Genomic DNA, 21,961 nt, shown 5'->3' on the forward strand with positions numbered 1-21,961 from the left:
TTTATCATTTCAAGGGCTGGATATTGTTGAGAACAGTGCAATTAATATGGAGAAAAAGTTACTATCAGAATTGTCCCATTGTATTTTCCTTGCAAGGATGAGATGGCGCGCAAGAATATTATTACTCATTCAATAAAATATTTCATTTAAGCTATGATGATGAGCATGCTACAAACATCAAAGCAAAATTGGCATTAAAAGTCATTAAATGCAGCTAGTTCTCAAAATACTAATACAGAATACTGATTGTGATATGTCTCTGAAAGATAACTCTGAATTTAAGGCAATCACCCCATTTCTATCACAAAAGAAGAAGCAAATAGAAATGAATGATAAACATTATAAAACCAATCAAATGCCAGTTTCCCTATTTTGTCAATGTAGAGTTGCCAACTCTAAATTGAAACTAGTCCTAGAATTCCACCCCCACCCCCATAATAAAGAGCCATTGGAAGTTGGATAGCATGTAAATTTAATAGTAAGAATGTACAGTAGAATGACTGTGCTAAAAGAAAGCAAAGGTGTACCAATACTAATAGGTGCTTTGGGTGCAAATCCCAAATCATGCCCTTGCAACTCCAATAACCTCATATTTCTCAAAGTCTCCCGCTCTTTCATCCATACCAGACATCCAATTTTGGTTGCCAAAATATAACTATATGTTGAGACTCTAGAAAGAGTGCAGAGAAGAGCAGCAAAGATGATTGAGGAACCGGAGGCTAAAACAGATGAAGAACAGTTGCAGGAATTGGATATGTGTAGTTTAATGACAAGAAGAAGTGATGAGGTGACATTTTATTTTATTTATTTATTTTATTTTGTCAAGTGATTATAAGATAACAGGTATAAGTATAAACATAGTTATGAATACATGAAATGGATACATATAAGAAAAATAAAAAGAAACAATAGGACAGAGGTGGAATGGCACGTTGGTGCGCTGATGCACGCCCCCTACAGACCTCTTAGGAAAGGGTGAGGTCAATAGTAGACAGTCTAAGATTAAAGTTTTTGGGGTTTGGGGAAGAAACCACAGAGTCAGGTAGAGTATTCCAGACATTGACCACTCTGTTGCTGAAGTCCTATTTCCTGCAATCAAGTTTGGTGAGGTTAACCATGAGTTTGTATCTATTGTTTTCTCTTGCATTGTTATGGTTGAAATGAAGTATTCATTGACCGGAAGGACAATGAATATTCTGATATTCTGAAATGTTAGACAGCTTCCCTTCCCAAAAAACCCCATTGCAAAACAGACCATAGGATTTATGAAGATAGTGTTTGCTTCCATCTATCTTCTAGAGTCTATGCGCTTTTCCCATCACTGTGTTATAGTGCTCTCTACTCATCCTCAGATCAAACAGAAAATCATACTGGTATGAAATTAGTTGTGTTGGTGGCCTTGGTTCCTAAGAAATGGGTGACAAAACCAGCAGACCTTATACAACTTGTGGCTGACACTGATTACATTAGTTTTAGGGGGGGAAATAGTAGTAGATCTAAGGATGACTTATGGCTGTCTCACTCACTGGGGACAAAATGAAGATAATATTATGGGGAGCTGGCATACATCCCAATGGAATATTAGGATGGTATGACCAAAAGCAACACTGAAGGATCTATCAATCTACTGGATAAACAGATGCTCAAATGCTGAAGTATAACTCCTTTGGGCTTTTGTGTGTGTGTGTGTGTGTATCCAACCAAGATAGTTATTTTTGTAACAATGCAGGTATTCTTGGCAGCTCTTTTATGAGAGAACCCACAATATGCCATCCAAACTTCCTGCAATCACTTCCTAACTTTGAAGTTAATGTGCAAAGTATATCATCCACACCACTTTTCATCCAGTAGTAACGTACTCCATTTCTTAAAATTTCCTTTTTTTTCTACAGAAAGTACAGTGTGTTAAGAGATATCGGGAATGAGATACGTACAGCTCATACAACAAAAACAGATGGCATTCTGAAGGCTTTTAAATGTGAGCATGATCCTTTCATGGACTGGCAAGAAAAGGTAATCTATTGAACAACAACAACAACAAAAGTTAGGAACCCTTTTGCATCTTCCACTTTAATGCTGCTATTATATTTATTTCTAAATCCAGTTTTTGCCCTTTTTTTTTTTTTTTTTTTTTTGGAGCTGGCTGTGCTAGCTAACAGGTTTCATGTCAGTTTCTGCTAGTGACAAACAGCTAAAGTCTCACATGAGCAGTTTAACATAGGCATGTTTAGTCAACATCCATTTTTGAGAGACAATGTATGCAGTGGTTAAAAGTTGGATGAAGATCAGGAAGACCTGGATTGAACTCCACTTGTATATTAATCTTTAAAATCCTCTGAATCGGGGTGTTAATTTGAATCCAAAGTTTTCTAGCTTTTTTATGTATCCACCAAGCATGATAACATAACCCTTCTTGTTGTTCACATTTCCAACATAAACTTGAAGTGCCCTTTTACATTCTAGATCAATTTCTCTGTTGGTATAACACAGCATAAATTTTAATCTTTTCAACCACATATTTCCCTGTGTTCCATCTGTATATTATAACCAAAATTTTGCCCCATTATCATATATTCTTTTACTTGTTCTTCTATTTCAGATTTCAGTAAAAGTATATACAATTTAGCAAAAAAAATTTGTTAGTTGTGAAGTCATGTCTGACCCATTGCGACCCCATGGACAACGTTCCTCCAGGCCTTCCAGTCCTCTACCATCTTCTGGAGTCCATTTAAGCTCACGCCTACTGCTTCAGTACTCCGTCCAGCCACCTCATTCTCTGTCGTCCCGTTCTTCTTTTGCCCCCAATCTTTCCCAGCATTACGTTCTTCTTCAGTGAGTCCTTCTTTCTCATTAGGTGGCCAAAGTATTTGAGTTTCATCTTCAGGCTCTGACTTTCTAAAGAGCAGTCAGGGTTGACTCTAGGACTGACTGGTTGGATTGCCTTGCAGTCCAAGGGACTCACAGGAGTCTTCTCCAGCACCATAGTTCAAAGGCCTTAATACTTTGGCGCTCAGCCTTTCTTGTGGTCCAACTTTCACAGCCATACATTGCAACTGGGAAAACCATAGCCTTGACTATACACACTTTTGTTGACAGGGTGATGCCTCTGCTTTTTTAGTATGCTGTCTCGATTTGCCATAGCTTTCCTCCCCAGGAGCAAGTGTCTTTAATTTCTTGGCTGTAGTCCCCATCTGTGGTGATCTTGGACCCAGGAAAATAAAGCCTGTCACTACCTCGATTTCTTCCCCATCTATTTGCCAGGAATTGAGAGGACCGGATGCCATGATCTTAGTTTTCTTAATGTTGAGTTTCAAGCCAACTTTTGCACTCTCCTTCTTCACCCTCATCAAGAGGCTCTTTAGTTCCTCTTCACTTTCTGCCATTAGAGTGGTATCATCTGCATATCTGAGGTTGTTCTTAATTCCAACTTTGATTCATCTAGTCCTGCCTTTCTAATGATGTGCTCAGGGCGACAGTATACAGCCATGCCGGACTCCTTTCCCAGTTTTGAACCAATCAGTGGTTCCGTGACTAGTTGTCACTGTTGCTTCTTGACCCCATATAGCTTTCTCAAGAGACAAATAAGATGGCCTGGTACTCCCATCTCTTTAAGAACTTGCCACAATTGGTTGTGATACACAGAATCAAAGGCTTTTGCATAGTCGATGAAGCAGAAGTAGATGTTTTTCTGGAACTCCCTAGCTTTCTCCATGATCCAGCATATGTTGGCAATTTGATCTCTAGTTCCTCTGCCTCTTCAAAATCCTGCCTGTACTTCTGATAGTTCTTGATCCACATACTGCTGGAGCCTAGCTTGAAGGATTTTAAGCATAACTTTACTAGCATGTGAAATGAGTGCAATGGTGTGATAGTTAAAACATTCTTTGGCATTGCCTTTCTTTGGAATTGGAATGTAAACTGACCTTTTCCAATCCTGTGGCCTCTGTTGAATCAAATTTGCTGGCAAATTGAGTGTAGCACTTTTACTGCATCATCTTTTAAGATTTTGAATAGTTCAATTGGAATACTGTCACCTCCACTAGCTTTGTTGTTGCTCAGATTTCCTAAGACCCATTTCACTTCACATTCTAGGATGTCTGGCTCGAGGTCAGTGATGACCCCATTGTCGTTATCAGGGACTTAAGCTCGTTCTTATATAGTTCTTCTGTGTAATTTTTCCACCTCTTCTTAATCTCTTCTGCCTTTGTTAGGTCCCTGCCATTTTGGTCCTTTATCATGCCCATTTTTGCATGAAACGTGCCTTTCATATCTCAAATTTTATTGAAGAGATCTCTGGTCCTCCCTATTCTATTGTTTTCTTCTATATCTTTGCACTGTTCATTTAAGAATCTATTCTAGATATTCTCTGGAATTCTGCATTCAACTGGGTGTATCTTTCTGTTTCTCCCTTACCTTTCACTTCGCTTCTTTCCTCAGCTATTTGCAAAGCTTCCACAGACAGCCATTTTGCTTTCTTGCATTTCTTTTTCTTTGGGATGGTTTTAGCTGCTACCTCTTGTGCAATGTTTAGCAATTACATGTTCCTTATTTATACACAATTCTATTTCAAGTGCAGCTCTTTTGTATACTTTAAATTTTCCTAATAACTGTAGATAAGAAAATCATTGGCAAATATCTCTCTCTGCAAGACGTTACACTCCCCTTGACAAAATTCTAGTATCTCACAATATATTCACCATTTTGTTTGCCTATTAATTTTTACCTATAAAATGCCTCTTGTGCTGAGACTCACGAAGGGTTTCTTGGAGGGCACAAATTGGGTTTTATCTTTCACATGCTTAATATGGCAGTCTAACAAAACAATTTTTAAAATCCACCTTAATCTTGACTTTGTCATTCCACAAACGTTCATGCCACCTACATCTGTAGTATGTCAAGTACTTTAGACACCAAGAGCCTTCTATTTCTTAGCAGCACTGACTCTTTCATCCACACTAAATAGCAAGCTGCAAAATACAATTTTGAATCAGGTAGACCCATTCCTCCTCTTTCTTTTGCATCTTATAGTATCTTATATTTATTTCATAGATTTCCCCTGACACACAAATTTAAATATATATTTTGCCACTGTTTTAATTATGCATCAGTCATCAAAACAGATACTGTGTAAGGAAAAAACATAATTCTAGGCAAAACATTTATTTTTATCATAGAAATTCTCCCCAGCAATAAAAATGACAGTTTCTCCCATCTTAACATGTCTTTTTAACTTCATTCCATGTCTTAACATGGTTATTTTGAAATAACATACAATTTGTATTTGTCATAGTGATACCCAAATATTTCACTTTCTTCTCAATTATAAAGCCCATTTTACTTGATCTTTTATTTTCATGTTAATTGTTAAAACTTTGTATTTTATTTATTGAACTTAAAACCTGCTAGTGCATTAAATAAACAGTCCCCAATCTTTGTGGTTTGACAGACTGGCTGCAGGGCAGGGGAACTGCCCCGCCATCTGAGTGGCGGGCCAGTGTACATGCATGTGTGCGCTAGCTCACTGCTCGCATGAGTGTAGTTGTGCTCGCATGAGTGTAGTTGTGCGCATACGTGTCAGCCAACCTATGCATGCATGCCAGCCCACTGCTCGTGTGGCCCAGTTCTGAATAGGCCACAACCCGGTAGTGGCCTACTGCTTGAGGGTGGGGAACCCCTACACTAAATATTTTAGTTTTCCCATTAATTTTTTGAAGATCTTCTCAAACCAACAGCAAATCATCTGCAAAAGACCTACACTGATGAACTTCTTTTTAAATCTTTACTCCCGTAATCTTCTCATCCTGTCTGTTGAGGTAATTCCCCATTAGGGGAATGAGCGCATACAGGGAGACGTATTGAGAGTAGTGTTTGAATAATACACACACAGCACACAGATACACTGTACAGTAAGTGTAGGTTTTTACTTCCAGAAAGGTTTAAGCAAAGTTCAAAACAAGCAGTCCAAAGTCATTCACAGGTAAGATCAGTCAGTTTTCAGTCCAGGGATAATCCAATAACAAAGCCCAGTGTCAAAAACAGTTCAGTATCAGACTTACATCAAATCCAGGGATAGCGGTCAATTAGAAGAAACGACAATACTCTCCAAGAGAAGGAAAAACAGAGACTGAGACACACTCTCTTCTGAGACTAAGACTAAGACAACCCAGGTTTCTGGCTCCATCTTATGGCTGTTTGAGAAACCACACCTAGTTACAGTTTTGCATTTTCTTAAAGATACAGTTTTAAAATGTTTATCCTGGTTTATATATTTCTAACCCAAATACCTGTTAGGTGACTTATATTCCTAACATTCTCCCCTTTTGGGTAAGACAATATATACAACCTTACATTCTAAGTCCATAATCTTCACAGCTAGCCTTATGCTTTATAGAGCCTTGGGCCTTTGTAAAATGATCTGCTATATTGTTTTCTGACATACAGTATTCTAGCTTAATCATCTTACTTTGCACACATTGTCTCACATTTAAATATCTTAAATCTGTGTGTTTTGTTCTTGTTTTAACAGCAATATTTGAAGCCATCTGTATTGCTGATTGGTTGTCTTCATAAATAACAATAGAATCTGTTACATCTATTCCCATATCAATCAAAAATTGTTTATACAAAACTAAATCTGTAACTAAATGATGCCATTGTAGTGTATGAGGACAATCAAGCAGCCATACGGTTGGCTACAAATATTGCTGTAAAAATGAGATCTAAGCATACTGATCTTAGATATTTGAATGTAAGGCAACCTGTAAAAAATGGTTTAATAAGTCTGGAATATTGCATAACTGAAGAAAATATTGCTGATCAGTTTACAAAAGCCCAAAGTGCAGTAAAGCACAAGGAAAGTTGTGAAAACTATGGGTTAAAGTTGTAAATAGATATATATATATTATTATATTACCCAAAAGGGGAGAATGTTAGGGATAACATGGTTACCTAACTTAGTTTGGGTAAAATAATATATATAGACTATGATTGTGTGTGTCACTTTATATGCAGACCATGTATTTTGGGTGCGGTTGTAAAATCACCATAAGAGGGAGCAAGAGAGCTCAATGTTTGCTGGCTTTTACTGGATTGCTGACAATGATGGATTGATGGTGATAACTGGGTGTTTTCCCTGCTATTGCTGAACGAAGAAAAGAGGTTTGATTTTCTTCATATCTCTACTGCAAAAAGAGATAAATTACTGGACCGATTATTTGTAAGTTTACTGACCTCTTTTTCGACACTGGACTTTGCTAATTGATAATCCCCGGACGGAATGAACTAAGTGTATGATATATGGACTGTTTGACTATGCTAACAATCTTACTGGAATAAACTATTTAACGAACACTGTGTATCTGTTTTACTGAGTGTAAACTACAACAACGTTTATCTCATATATTTGCCTGCCTGCCTGACTGCTGTGCGGATTCTGCTAGGGTGTATATCCCTAACACATAGTAAAGACAAACATGAGAATTCAGCCTCCATTGTTGACAAACTTAGATGTTTCTGTCTAACAGGCCTCCATCCAATCAATGCTTTTCCCAATAATACTACAGTACCTGATGTAGATTTTCATGTATTTATGTCTGTAGCAAAACTTGCATCAGCATATGCAGTAAAACTCAGTTCATCTTTAGGCTCCAAATACAATGCATAATGCATTGTTTGTTTCAGATATCTTAACACACGTTTAGCAGCTTGCCAGTGCCTTTCAGTCAGCTCAGCATTAAATCTCGCTAATTGATTAACACTGTATTCAATATCTGGCCTTGACCAATTACTGAGATAAGATAAACTACCAATCAAGGACTGATAAATGTTCTTATCAAAAATAGGACTTTGTACATCACTATGGCTAAACTCCTGGCTCATTGGTGTTTTAGCCGGCTTACAAAGTTCCATTTTAAAACTTTTTAGTAATTGGTTAATTTTATCTGCCTGTGAGATCTTGTATCCTCCCCTAGTTCTATCTATCTTTAAACCAAGATATTGTTTGATTTCTCCTGTTTTATCTTAAATTTCTTTTCCAATAGTGAAATTATCTCAGTAGCTTCTTGCTCAGTTTTGGTGATTAATGCTATGTCATCAGTAAATAATAGCAACAATGAAATTACACCATTACTTTCTCTTTTAAACAAACATGGATCAAAAACTATCTTAGTCAATTCTTTAACTATACATTGAGTCCACTCATATCCTGATTGCTTTAAGCCATAAAGACTCTTTTTCAATCTCCAGCAATCAGTTGTATTATCAGCATTATTATTTTTGAGACCTAAAGGTTTCTTTAAATATATAGTATGTTGTAACGGTGCATGGAGATATGCTGTCTCTACATCCAAATGATTTATAATGTATTTCTCCTTAGCTGCCCATACTAATGCTGCCCTTAATGTAGTAGCCTTCAGACTAGGTGCAAACACCTCATCGTAGTCATTTGCTGTCTGATTAAACCCTTGTGCTACTAACCTGGCTTTATGGGTAACAGTCCCATCTACACTTGTCTTCAGTTTATATATCCATTTATATCCTATGGCATGTTTACCTGGTGGTAACTTAACGTTTTCATATACCTCCAGTCTTTTTAAAGATTCTAGTTCCTTATCCATTGCTTTCTGCCAAGCAGCCTGATCCTTAGCAGGATACAATTTTAGTTCATTATAATTACTTGGAACTGTATTAACTTGGCATACAACACTAGCCTGATATCTATCAGGTGGTCGTGTTACTCGGGTTGAACGTCTTGTTAATACAGGGCTTACTGGTGGACTCACCTGTGCCACCTGCTCCTGTTCTTCTACTTCCTCCTGTGCCTGTTCTCCTACTTCCTCCTGTTCTTCCTCTTTAATGGCTATTCGTGGTTTACCTATATCATCTTTAGGGACTATTTGGGTGTCAATAATAATATCATTGCTGGATTCCTGTTCCAGTTTATCCCACCCAATGTGCTCTAGAAATTTTGCACTAGCACTACAATAAACATGAGCTGTGCCTTGATCCCAAAATCTAAATGATCTATGGTTGGCCTCATAACCCACAAAAAATAACTTCTTAGCTCTATGTTGCCCTTTCAGTCTTACTTGTGAGGGAATATGCACGCATGCTGGAGCTCCAAATGTGTGTAGGTAACTTAAATTTGGTTTTCTGCCATGCCAATGAGTGAATGGCTATCCTCCAGTTGTTGTATTCACTACATTGTTTAAAACATGGTTACTACACATTATGGCTTCACCCCACAGTGTTTCAGGCAAATCTGAATCAGATAACACAGTGCGAGCCATGGCTTGTAATGTTTGCCCTCTTCATTCTATAAACGAGTTATGTTGTGGTCTGTAAGGTGCAGAACGTTTATGCTCAACACCAGCCAATTTTAACATATTTTGGAATCTTTTGTTAACAAACTCAGTCCCATTATCAGTAACTAAAGTAATTACTTTACTTTTCATTTTTCTCTCAGCAAACCTTAGCCAGTTAAAGTAATGTTGGAATGTTTCTGTTTTGTTTTTCATAAGATAGCAGAAACTGTATTGTGAGTAATGATCCATAATACTTAAAATATAGCAGGCACCTCCTAAACTTGGTTTTTTAGGACCAATTATGTCAGCAAAAACAACCTCTAAAGGTTCTTTGGTCTTAAACCCATTAAGTCTGTTTGCAGGAGTAACCTTACTTTTCTCCTGGCTACAAGCATTACAGTTTAAATACTTGCTACAGGGTTTCAATTTTACTCCCTCTGACAATTCAACAGTTTGTTTGAGCATTTTGAAATTAATGTGCCCCAGACATCTATGCAGTAAATGCATACATTCATCATGTGGCTTAACATTGTTATAAACTGAGTTACCCATCTTTTACTGGTCATCATGTATCACATATAAATTATTCTTTAAAGTAGCAGTAACACTTTTACCCTCTTTCTCTATTATACAGTTATCTCCCCTAAAGGTTACTACATAACCAAGATTAACTAAAGCCCTTACTGATAGCAAATTAAATTTTAGTTTAGGTACATATAACATCGTTAAATGTTCATTTATACAAGAACAATATGCAGTACCTTCACCTGATGCTTTAATCTTCCATCCATTTGCCAATTATACTTGTTGCTTACTCATAGACATCTTTACAAAACTCTTTCTATCTTTAGTAATGCACTGTGATGCTCCACTATCAACAACCCACAAATCATGATTTACAGTTGAATTGCTAGGCATAGCTAAACTAACATTCTTCTTAGCCTTCTGGTGTTTGCCAGTATTCTGTCTTTTTCCTTTTTTACAGAATCTAGCTATATGTCCCCTAGCCCCACAAGAAAAACATTTCCTAACAGTATAGGCAGTTGAAGACAAATCCTCTTCTTGTGGTTGTTCCTTCCTCAATTGGTCCCTATCCAGCTGTCTTCTTGCTTCTTCTAGCAACCTTCCGGTTATGTCAGTCAATGTCAGTTTATTTCTGGGCAGGACTTCCAGTGAAGATACATAATCATCATAACTTTCATTCAATGAGGAAAGAATGATGTAAACTTGATGCAGTTCTGAAAATATCAGTTCCTTTTCATGTAGCTCTTGAAAAGTTCTTTTCATGAAGTTCAAATGAGCTAACACATCTCCACCTTTCAGAAGACGTGTTCTAAACAGTTTACGTGTAAGACGTATGTGTGCACCTACACTGTCACGAACATAAATCCTCTTTAAATTCTCCCAACACCTTGCAGCAGACTCTTCTCCACAAATATGGACTAGCTGCTGGTCACTCAGTGTTAGTCCAATTATACAAAGAGTTTGTTCGTTGTTCTGTTTAAAGTCAGCAAGCTTCTTGGCATCATCCTCATTATTTGGATCCCAAGCATTTATATCTGGTGGATCTTGAACTACATTCCATAAACCTTCTCTACGCAGAAGTAGACTGCACTTCATAGACCAGGAAACATAGTTTGTTCCATCCAACTGGGTTATCAGTGATAGACTTGTTGAAGTGACTTGTGCCATCTTTACCAGGATAGTAACCCACGGTTAATCAGTAACCAGCTGTCTGTATACAGCACTGTGTATTCACACCAACTCTCAGTTATCTGAGCCTGGTATGGCCTGGGCCCATAACCAGTGTTGAGGTAATTCCCCATTAGGAGAATGAGCGCATACAGGGAGACGTATTGAGAGTAGTGTTTAAATAATACACACACAGCACACAGATACACTGTACAGTAAATTTAGGTTTTTACTTCCAGAAAGGTTTAAGCAAAGTTCAAAACAAGCAGTCCAAAGTCATTCACAGGTAAATCAGTCAGTTTTCAATCCAGGGATAATCCAATAACAAAGTCCAGTTTCGAAAACAGTTCAGTATCAGACTTACATCAAATCCAGGAATAGCGGTCAATTAGAAGAAACGACAATATTCTCCAAGAGAAGGAAAAACAGAGACTGAGACACATTCTCTTCTGAGACTAAGACTAAGACAACCCAGGTTTCTGGCTCCATCTTATGGCCGTTTGAGAAACCACACCTAATTACAGTTTTGCATTTTCTTAAAGATACAGTTTTAAAATGTTTATCCTGGTTTATATATTTCTAACCCAAATACCTGTTAGGTGACTTATATTCCTAACACTGTCTTATACTTGTATTCAATATTTCAAGAACCAAAATAAACAAGAAAGGAGACAGTGGACATCCTTGTCTTGTTCCTTTTTGTAGTTCACAAGACTTGCTAGAACTTCATTAACAATTATTTTTGGTTTCTATGAAGTATAAATCAATCTCATCTATTTCATAAAATCTCCCCAAAGTTCATATCTTCCAAAACTTTGAACAAAGAAGCCCTGTTCAAATTGTCAAAAACTTCCTCTGCTTTAAAGAAAATCAATACAGCTTGTTTTTCATTAAGTTGCTCCAAATAGAATATTCAACATATTTCTAATATTATCCTTTAACTGTCTTTTAGACTAAAAATTCTTATTGATTCTCATGAATAAATTCTTGCAGAATTATTTTAGTCTATCAATTAGAATTGTAAACAACTTGCAATCATTATTCAATAAAGATATTGGCCTATAACTTCTTGTTAAAGTCAAACAAAATTCCTTCTCTCCCAGTTGTACTAGTGCCAAATTATCTAGTTTTCTTTTCAGCTTTCTTCCTATATTTTCTGTTTTACTATCCAGAATTTCTACTTTGTCATTAATTTGTTTTACATCACTTGTGTTACACAGATTTCCATCTTCTAAACTTCTTTCTCCTTTTCATCTTTACAACTCTTTGATCTATTATTCTTTCAAAAGATGTCAATTTAGTATCAAATGATTCCACTAACTTTTTGTTCAATTTCTCAAAGATTTTCTGAAGCAAATCTGGTATAATTCCTCTCACTGAAGGTTGCTGTGATCTCCCACCCCCTGCCCCCAGCTGTTTTTTTACTACTTTCTAATGGATGCCATTATAATACTGTAATCCAGATATGAAAATATCTCAATTGCAAGGAAAAGAGTGACTGACCTTTTTTCCCTATTGGTGCCCTTAAAATTTTCATCTCAAATCACACTTTATAGTTTACAATCAGCTTCACAGTCAGCCTCATATTATTTTATTTATTTTTTGTTTTATAAACTTCATGATTTGTCTGTACTCTTTAATAGTAAAAAAACATATTCCCGTCCAGTTCATTTGTCTATTTTAATTCCAAGTTTTTGAAAAACACTATCTCTCTCTCTCTCACACACACACCCTTCTACACAACCATCCCCTTTACCTGTTTTAAACTTTTGTATATTCCCTCCTTGTTAAGTGTTTTGTCAAACAGTTTTAAATCTTTAAACCCCACTTTTTTTCCTTTTTAATCCATAAAAATGTTGACTCATCAAGTGGAATTATCTTATCATGCTGCTGAGGAAATCTTTCTTTAGCTGTAAATTAATTTTACCAGAAACTGTTTATGAAAATGAGGCTTGTGCCAAGTTTGTGTGCATATAGGCTTCATTATGTGATATGTGAGCTGGGTTGAAATCCCTCGATTCCCAGCTGCATAACTCATGAGTCAACAGCAAAAAAAAACTTATGTTTCTGCAGCCACCTCACAAGTTCTCACAATCTCTCCTTTATCCTGAAAGACTGTGCCTGCTATGATTCACTGTCTGCCTTTCAATCTCTGAGGCAGTGTCCTTCAGGTATGTCTGCCATAAATCCTCACCCAGAAACCAACGTTGTTATATCCACTGAGTTGCAAAGAGTGAGTTTTATGGACCAATAACTGACCAGAATCTTACCTTCTTTTTAAGATTGATGAAAAAGTATTGGACTCTATGGTTTCTCTGGGCAAAGAGAAAGGCAACAAGAAGGGCCAAAGAAAATATGGCCGGGAAGTAGTAGATTTATTAAAGTTAATTAGGAATATGGCTGAGCACTACAATGAAAAGGACGATGAGTAAGTAAATATTTCTCTAAATTATGTATCTCTGAAGCGATCTACTGTACATTGGATTTGTTGGCTGGCAACCTTTGCTTCTCCCTTTTCTATTGTAGTAACCAGAATACAAACCTGGAAGAAAGATAAGTCACAAACATATTTTCATTGATCATGTCCAACTGCAGAGAAATCTGTCACTTTGCATGCAAAAGAGAGGGGGAAATTCAGAAGAATGACAATTCTTCCTCTATCCTGAACTCAGAATTGCTCTTGGAGCCAACAGCAACTATTACTAAGATCAGAGAGGAGACAGTAGTGACAGATTTCAGAGTGCTATTAGAAGCCATTTCCCCAAGAGTTTTAGATTCCAATCCTGCCTATGCTGTTCATGTCTCTCCTGATACTAACAAATATTCATAATGTAAACTCTGATGTATTTAGAGAAGACAGGAAATTGAGCCTAAGATAAAATCTGAAGTGGCACATTTATTAATTGGTTTGGAATAGAAAGGGGTCTTTTTAGGGGGGAGGGGAGGAGAGAAAGGAAAAATTCTAATCATTGACATTGCATCTCCTGTAACCTCTTTCACTTCTTAATGAAATGACATATTTATGGGGGCAACTCCAAAGAAATATCTTATGCTAAATACTGTATTTATCGGCGTATAACACGCACAGGCGTATAACACGCATCTTCATTTTAAGGGGGAAATTTCAGGAAAAAAAATTTAAAAATTCTGCCTGCCTGCCTTAGTTTCTGGTTGATTGGGAGCAGCTTCGCTGAGAATAATAACTATTCGCCTCTTTTACTCAGCCGAAGCTGTTCCGATTCAACCATTAACAAAGGCAGGCAGGCAGGCAGAACGGAGCACTGCGGGCGGGCGGGCGGGCGGACGGGGTGGGGGTGGGGAGAGGCGACAGGAAAAGCCCCCCGCTTCTTTGAAGCAGTTTCTTCCTGTGCTGGTGGAGGAGCGAGAGAGCGACTGAGAGAGCTGACCCAGAGAGAAGGACAGGCTTCGGTTGCTTCCTCCCTCCCCTTCTTTCATTTGTGTCCTTGATCCCGATCCCAGCAGCATTCACCGAAGGCTTCTTAACTTATATCGGCGTATAACACGCATACATCATTTGCCCCCTATTTTCAGGGGGGAAAAAGTGCGTGTTATACGCCGATAAATACGGTATATAACTGAAATAATACAGTATAATAGACTGTTCTAAAATATGGTACAGGTAATTCTTGATTTACAACCATAATTGAGCCCAAAATTTCTGTTGCTAAGTGAGATAGTTGTTAAGTGAGTTTTGCCCCGTTTTATGGCCTTTTCTTGCTACAGTTGTTAAATGAATCACTGCAGTTGTTACGTTAGGAACACGGCTGTTAAGTGAATCTGGCTTCCTCATTATCCTTGCTTGTCAGAAGATTACAAAAGGTGATCACATGATCCGAGGACACTGCAAACATCATACATATGAAACAGTTGCCTAGCATCTGAATTCTGATCACATGATCGTGGGAATGCTGCAATGGTTATAATTGTGAGAAACATCATAAGTCAGTTTTTTTCAATGCCATTGTAACTTTGAATTAAACCAGTGGTCGCCAACCAGTGGGCCGGAAACCACTGGTGGTCCGTGAGAAAATGTTGGTGGTCCTTAGAGAAATATTGCCCCCAAAGCAATCCAGGCTGCGTGGGGAACACAAGGCTGTGCCACTCATATGGCCCGCGGGAACACAAGGCTTGCATCACTTGCATTGCAAATAACACACGGTAATGAGGGGAGGGGGGAAAGGATGGAGGGAGGAACTTGCCCTATGTGCCTCTTCTGGCCACCGGGCTGCTTCTTTCTGCTTCTTTTTTCTTCTGCTTTTGGCTGCATGCAAGGAAAGCACAAAAGTCTTTCTTTCTCTCCTCCAAACTCCGGCAGAAATGAGTCTTTAGGACCCTGCAAGGCATCCTGCTCCAAGAGGCTGTGCCAGTGTGACAAGTCTCACAAAGACTCATTTCTGGTGGAGTTTGGGGGAGAGAAAGACTTCTGCTTCTGCTGCTTTCCTTGCGTGAAGCCAAAAGTCTCTCTCTCTCTCCCTCCCGCTGAGAACGGAGCTGGAGACGGTATCCTGTGATCCCAAATAAAGAATGATCGATCAGTAGGAATTTTCCTGCAGACTTTTTTTGGGATTTTCTCAGGGTCTCTGGTCCACGGGATTTAAAACTATGAGTTTGGTGGTCCCTGAGGCCCAAAAGGTTGGCGACCCCTGAACTAAATGAATGTAAGTCTAGAACTACCTCTATTTCTAAAAAAAACAAGCTCATTATGTGCAGAACAATTAAATGGGCTGTGGGAACAAAAGACAATTTTGATTTTGAAAATTTCATGTGTATGTTTGTACAAGCTTAAAACTACTCTGACTTGGGTCAAAGGAAATAGAGACTGTAAGGCTTTATCTTCCTTGGCCTGTTGCCTTCTTACCCTTTTGGTGCCATCAATCCAGGGGTGGGATTCAATTTTTTTAACAACTGGTTATGTGGGCGTGGCTTAGTTAATGGGCGTGACTTGGTGGTCATGTGACTGGTGGACGTGGTTTGGTGGTCATGTTATTGGCTGGGCGTGGCCAACTCAATATCACACACATTGAGGCACGCATCTCCTTGCCTGGCCTCTCATGACTGTGGGGATGCTGCAAAAGTCATAAGTATGAAAAATGGTCATAAGTCATTTTTTTCAGTGCCATTGTAACATTGAATGGTCACTCCACACAAGCAAAGTACCAGCAAAGGAGTGGAAAAAAAACTCCAGAGAAGTTCCAGAGACAGGAAGCCTAGTCCTGCCAAGAATGTAATAAGAGTTAATGGAGAAGCACTTTCTGTAAGCAACACCAGAATGTTTCCTTCCTGCCTTCCTTACAGGATTAGGCCAGTATTTTCTTCTAACAACCGGTTCTCCGAACTGCTTAGAATGTTAACAACCGGTTCTAGCAAATAGGTGCGAACTGGTAGAACCCCACTCCTGCATCAGTCTGTCTGTCGAGGCTTAATTTAGAGTTTGCAAGACAGTTCAAAGAACAAGAAAATAAGGGTGATGCCAGAGTACCAATAGATCTTGAAAAGCTTGATTAAGAAATTGCTCCTTTGCATACAGCATCAGAAGAGTTTGACTCCAAACAGCTGGATGAGCTCAAATGACGGGGAAGTTTTTCAGAACTCAATTTACCAGGAAACTGGGGGAAAGGGGTAATTCTTAGAACCCCTTTCTGCCAGTTCTCAATACCTTGGAATCATTATATTTGTTCTGAGTTGATTATCAAGGGAAAATGTATGTTTGTGTTTATACCCAACCGAGAGGAAGAGATTACAAATGAATAAGAAAGCAATTGAAAAGAATGGGTGTGGGTTGTTTGCTTAGGGTTGTTTGCTTAGGGTGTTCCCTGCGCCTAGGAAACTGATCAAAGCCTTGCCAATTTGAAAATAGGAAGCCTGCAGAGGATATTAATTAACTAATCAAGGTCACAGAGCTGAGCGTATTAATCTGTAAGGTTGGCACCTTTTAAGAAAGTGCTGAGCTGGGAAGAAAAGAGTTTGGGAAGAGATAGTTCCTTTAAGCAATCTCTCCCCGCTGCAAGGGGGGAATTCTAAAAGTTGGAAAGAAAATAAATGCAAAAATAGGGTCAAGTAGCCAGGTACAGGACAGCTTTGTGTGGGATATGCCTTCCCGGCAGAGATTCCATCTTTTGGCCAGCACTCTGCAGGGACAGGCTGAAGTTTGAAACTGCTCCAGTGAGAAGGTCTTTTTCTATTAGAAAATTCAATGCAACCTGCTAGAATTCAGGGGTGTCAAACTCATGATGTCACATTGTCATCATGTGACACATCATGACTTTTCCCCCCTTCGTTAAATGGGTGGGCGTGGCCAGCGTGTGACGCATCTGGCCTGTGGGCCACGAGTTTGACACCCCTGAATTCTAGCAGCTAGATGGACCTTCTGATTTATGGGGGTGGGGAGCATGAGAGAGACCAGTGATTTGCCAGGCTCCAATTGGATCATTCAATGGCTGCAACTCCCACCCATCCTCAAAAGTTCCTGTTCCTATTGGTAACCATTGCTGCCTGTACCTACCGAGCGATGTCTGCGTGACTAAGTTTTTCTCCTCTCCAACAGCCATGGATTTTTGCTGTAGAATATAAGAGAGAAGAACCTGTAAGTTATATAAGAGAAAAGAACTTCCCCCACCCCCACTCGATAGGAAATCTCCATGCATGCTGGAGAGGAAAAAAAGCAAAGCAGGATCTTTTCCCTTTCCTGCACCTGATCTTATCTCCAGTTTTCCCCATAGCAACACAGCAAAGTTTTCTGGGGTGTTTGGCAGGCTGGGAAGAGCAATAGTGGGGAGGGGGTTGTAATTTTTGAAACAGTGTGTCTTCGTCACACGCTGGCCTTCTGGAGGACAGGAGGAAAACGTTTCTGTGAGGTGGTGAGGAGAAAGCCCAAGCAAATGTAGATTGAAAACTGGAAGACAAACAGATCGGAAAAGCAGAAACTTGAGAAAAAGGTGCATGTTAAAAGAACATGTCTAAGAAAAAATGTCCCAGTATTGAAGGATCAAAGGAGTTGTACGCTATTGGCTACAGTAAACTTGAGAGCAGCGTATTTAAAGCAAATTAAGAGTAGCAAAGTAGTGGTTTGAGTTTATTGCTGGGTGAATTGTCAATGGGGCCTCTTATGAACAAAAAGAAATTTATCAAGCCAACTCCTAGTAAATGCTTGGATTTTAATGACTATGCAGTCTTTCACAGCATGCATCGTTCACATAGTTCACAGATGCAAAAACACATGTTTTCCTGGCTGATAATTGCATTACAACTTAACAAGTTGACATTCATGTTTTAGCTATGCTTCACCATCTTTAACCCAGGACAAACTACTGCTTGCATGTTGTTTATATTAAAAACTGTATTTTCCTTCATTTCAGGGTGAAAAAAATAATTCAGGATCCTGCAGACTATTTTCTGAACCTTTTTCCAGATTTAACCCTTCATATCTATCAGCTTTTGTATGACTCGGAGTACAGCAAATATTTTCCAAATGCAAAGAATTCTTCACACCCGTAACATGGGTCAGTGGGCATTGGTTGTTTAATGACATAATTTTATGTGCCTTACATATAGAGAATAGAATTCTTTATTGGTCAAGTGTGATTGGACACACAAGGAATTTTTCTTGGTGCAAATACTCTCAGTGTGCATAAAAGAAAAGACACATTCATCAAGAGTCAAGAATCATAAAGTACAACACTTAATAATAGTCATAGGGTACAATAAACAATCATATCATACTAGAAAACAGTCAATATAACAGTCAGTATATTTTCTAACTAAAACCAATCAATAGTTTAATCAGCAGTTAATACTATATGTCATCCTGGAAAATCTTCTTTAGACCTTCTCTTACTCATTGACAATCTAGTCTAGTCAAACTACAACTGCTAATTAAGGTACCCCCAGAGAAATCAAATAATGCAGAACGTACAGTTGTCAAATTTGCAACCGTGTCTAGTCTAGTTCCCACAGCATTGGACAAAGCATGGTGGAGTTGCATATCTGCTTCCTTTCCAACCTAATATGTTGTATTTGTTAATGGAACTGCAGATATAGGAGTTTATAGCTCAAAGTCAGTTTCTGTCCAAAAGAAGCCCCTTACCCTTTTTAGTGAGTCGAGAACCTCTGCTTTCAAGCACTTTTATTGTAACCCCACAGGGGCAGAATACAAGGCTCTGCCCGCTTTGCAAGGTTGAAGAAACAACTTACATAGTTATGCAACACATTTGGTCAGTTAATGATATCCTATAGCCATAGCTCCCCTTCCTTGAAACCCAGAATCCCCTTTGTCTTATCCAATAGCATCAAATGAAGCCACAGCAGCCAGAATTCTCACAACTACTCCTTGAGGTTTCACTTTGCTTTTATTGAGCTGCATGAGCTATTCCTATCGCTCTGCTTTGCAAGCAGAGGTCAGTGCTTTTTACCAAGCTGAAATCATTTTTTTACTAGGCTAAGCTATTTCTTCGGTCAGGTTTTAAGTGTACGTGGCCTTAAAGATGATAAAGAGGCACTTAAAAAGTATTATTTTTGTCACTGAAATTCTGAGTGTGCTCTGCAGGCTGCAAAATAAATAAATGGGAGGGCCAGTGACCATCATTGCCTACCTAAGAGCTGTATGATGAGTGAGTCCAGTCACTCGCTGTAATAGTATGTGGAAATGATCTTAGGAGTCAGGAGGAAAAGCCATAGAGTGGACAACTGGCTTGTAAAAGAGATCTCAGCCCACAGAAGGATGGAGGGCACGGGAAACATTTCAGAAGGAAACCTCCCTAGTATTCTGGTGTGTAAAAGGAAAGGAGGGGAGAAATTGCAAGATAACTGTGCAATAAAGATAGAGCTAATACTCCTAGTTGTGCTCCTTGGTTGGATTACCATGAACAACCAACACTGTCCATGCAAAAAGTTCCATATTATATTCAGCAGAGATTTCCAAATGATCTTGGTCTTCAGTGCCTTCAACCCAATATTTTTTTACACTGATCCTAGGCTTGTAGTTTGTGTGGTATCTGACAGTTGTCAAGTATCACTGGAGTATCATGTGATGTTCCTGTGAGTTCATTGCAGCACCCTCCATTGGTGCTGCAACTGCTGAGTTTGGGAACTGTGAAACTATATTACAAATAACCACGTGGATAATTATTACTCTCTGCACCTAGTGCATTAAATTTCACTTTGATTGCCTACATCTCTATGGATATGCATTTATTCCTAATTGGCGATGTCACGCCATATAAGTGGTATGATAAACTGAAAGCCTATGCTGCAATAAACTTATTGGTATGTAAAATGTCTCAAAACTGTATTTTTGTTTCATCACTTACATGAACAGATGAAAATACCCATCCAATGTTTATCAAGAGAAATTATAGCATGTTGAAAAGAAGAAAATTCCTTTTAATTTATTTCTGCAACTTATCCAAAATTGCCGTAAATATCATCTGCAGGAAGTACTGCACTGCAGAAAGTCAACAGTCTCTAGGACAATTCTTTAAAGTTTTCTAATACAGCCTAAAAACACAACAAAATCAAAATAAGGCAGCTTAAAACCTTGACTTTTTTTACACAAATTGAAAGATTTACACTTCAATAACGTATAAGGTCTCATTTTAAAAACTGAAATATGTGCGTGTGTCTGAATTTTCTCCTTAGAAGATAATCTCATTGTTTTCTTGAAAGTTGATTTTCTCTTACGAATATGTTTTTAAGTTACAAATCTCTCCACTGCATAATGTGAATTAATGACTTTGAATATTTTCATCCCAGCTGGGACAGGATTAGGCAAAACCCAGCATTTGACCACTTTTGAGTTCTGGCAATGGCATCCCCTTGCTGTTGACTCCAAGTTGCTGAAGTCAGGATAGACCTGCATATTTTAAAAATATTTTATATTTTAAAATCTTAAATTGATCAATGCCATTAATTTTTCAAGAGTGGCAATATAAGGTTAGAAGGACTACCATATAAATCAGGGGTCCCCAACCACTGGTCCGCGGACTGGTACCGGTCCGCGGAACAGGTCCTACCGGGCCGCTGGCTTGCTGAGCGCCACCATCTTTTTTTGATGAAAAAGTGCTTCCGGTGAGCTTTTCGGGTAGAAAGCTCACCGGAAGCACGTTTTCATCAAAAAAAGATGGCGGCGCCAGCGCTTCCGGTGAGCTTTTCCGGGTAGAAAGCTCACCAGAAGCACGTTTTCATCAAAAAAAGATGGAGGTGCCCAGCTGATGCCGGTACCGGGCCACGGCGCCCAGCTGATGCCGGTACCGGGCCGCGGCGTAAAAAAGGTTGGGGATCACTGATATAAATAGTTTGCATTTAGCATTTCAGCTAGGATCAAACCACCTCTGGCTCCTTCGCCATTTTTGAGCTATAAATATGTTCAGCAGCCCCCAAAAGAGACAGTGCTGGCCAATTTACTATGCAATTGAGGCAGTGATTCAATGAAATCAGGGTCTCACTATGGCACAAAAATATTTGGCCAACCCCTCAAGAGCATGAAGCAAGGAGAGTTAACAGACCTTGTAAAGAAAGAGAAAGCATCAACCCAAAACTGGAACTATTTCCGTTTATTCATGAGCTTTTGCAGTGTGTCCAGCTTTTTTCTTTTCAGTCTTGATATGAATTGAAGACTGTACTTTTTAAAATCTTCAGCTCACTAGATCCTAGCTGCATTGTATTCAAAATCAAGCCATGGCATTTGGTTCCCTGAATCTTAAGTGAGATCTGAACCCAAACCATTTCTTGGATGTTATTAATTAACTTTGGAAAGTTATTGAACATTCAATACACAGAGAGCTGGAAATGATGGCTGAGGTGGCCCATTCCATCTACTTCCATAGCATGCCAGACTCTCAAGACTTTTCCCTGGACTTTCAGCTGATTTGTATCTTGCTTATAAACTTGAAAGGGATGCGGTGGCTCAAGTGGCTGAGACACTGAGCTTGTCGATCAGAAAGGTTGGCAGT

General features: G+C 38.7%; 1 protein-coding gene across 2 annotated transcripts in view; it reads left to right on the forward strand.

The window, feature by feature from the left end:
* The window catches only part of RNASEL (ribonuclease L), a 28,683-nt gene extending 8,397 nt beyond the window's left edge, over positions 1 to 20,286 (forward strand). For both annotated transcript variants that reach the window (XM_087960862.1, XM_026669250.2), the window contains exons 5-7: positions 1,893 to 2,013; positions 13,277 to 13,422; positions 18,371 to 20,286. In XM_087960862.1, the coding sequence (XP_087816988.1) occupies positions 1,893 to 2,013; positions 13,277 to 13,422; positions 18,371 to 18,509 (406 nt within the window). In that variant the 3' untranslated portion in view covers positions 18,510 to 20,286. The remainder of the gene's footprint in view (positions 1 to 1,892; positions 2,014 to 13,276; positions 13,423 to 18,370) is intronic.
* Positions 20,287 to 21,961: the final 1,675 nt, after the last annotated feature.

Source organism: Notechis scutatus, chromosome 3, assembly GCF_049901735.1.
Source record: "Notechis scutatus isolate UNSWTSFEM ecotype Mainland chromosome 3, rNotScu1.2, whole genome shotgun sequence".
NCBI lineage: Eukaryota > Metazoa > Chordata > Lepidosauria > Squamata > Elapidae > Notechis > Notechis scutatus.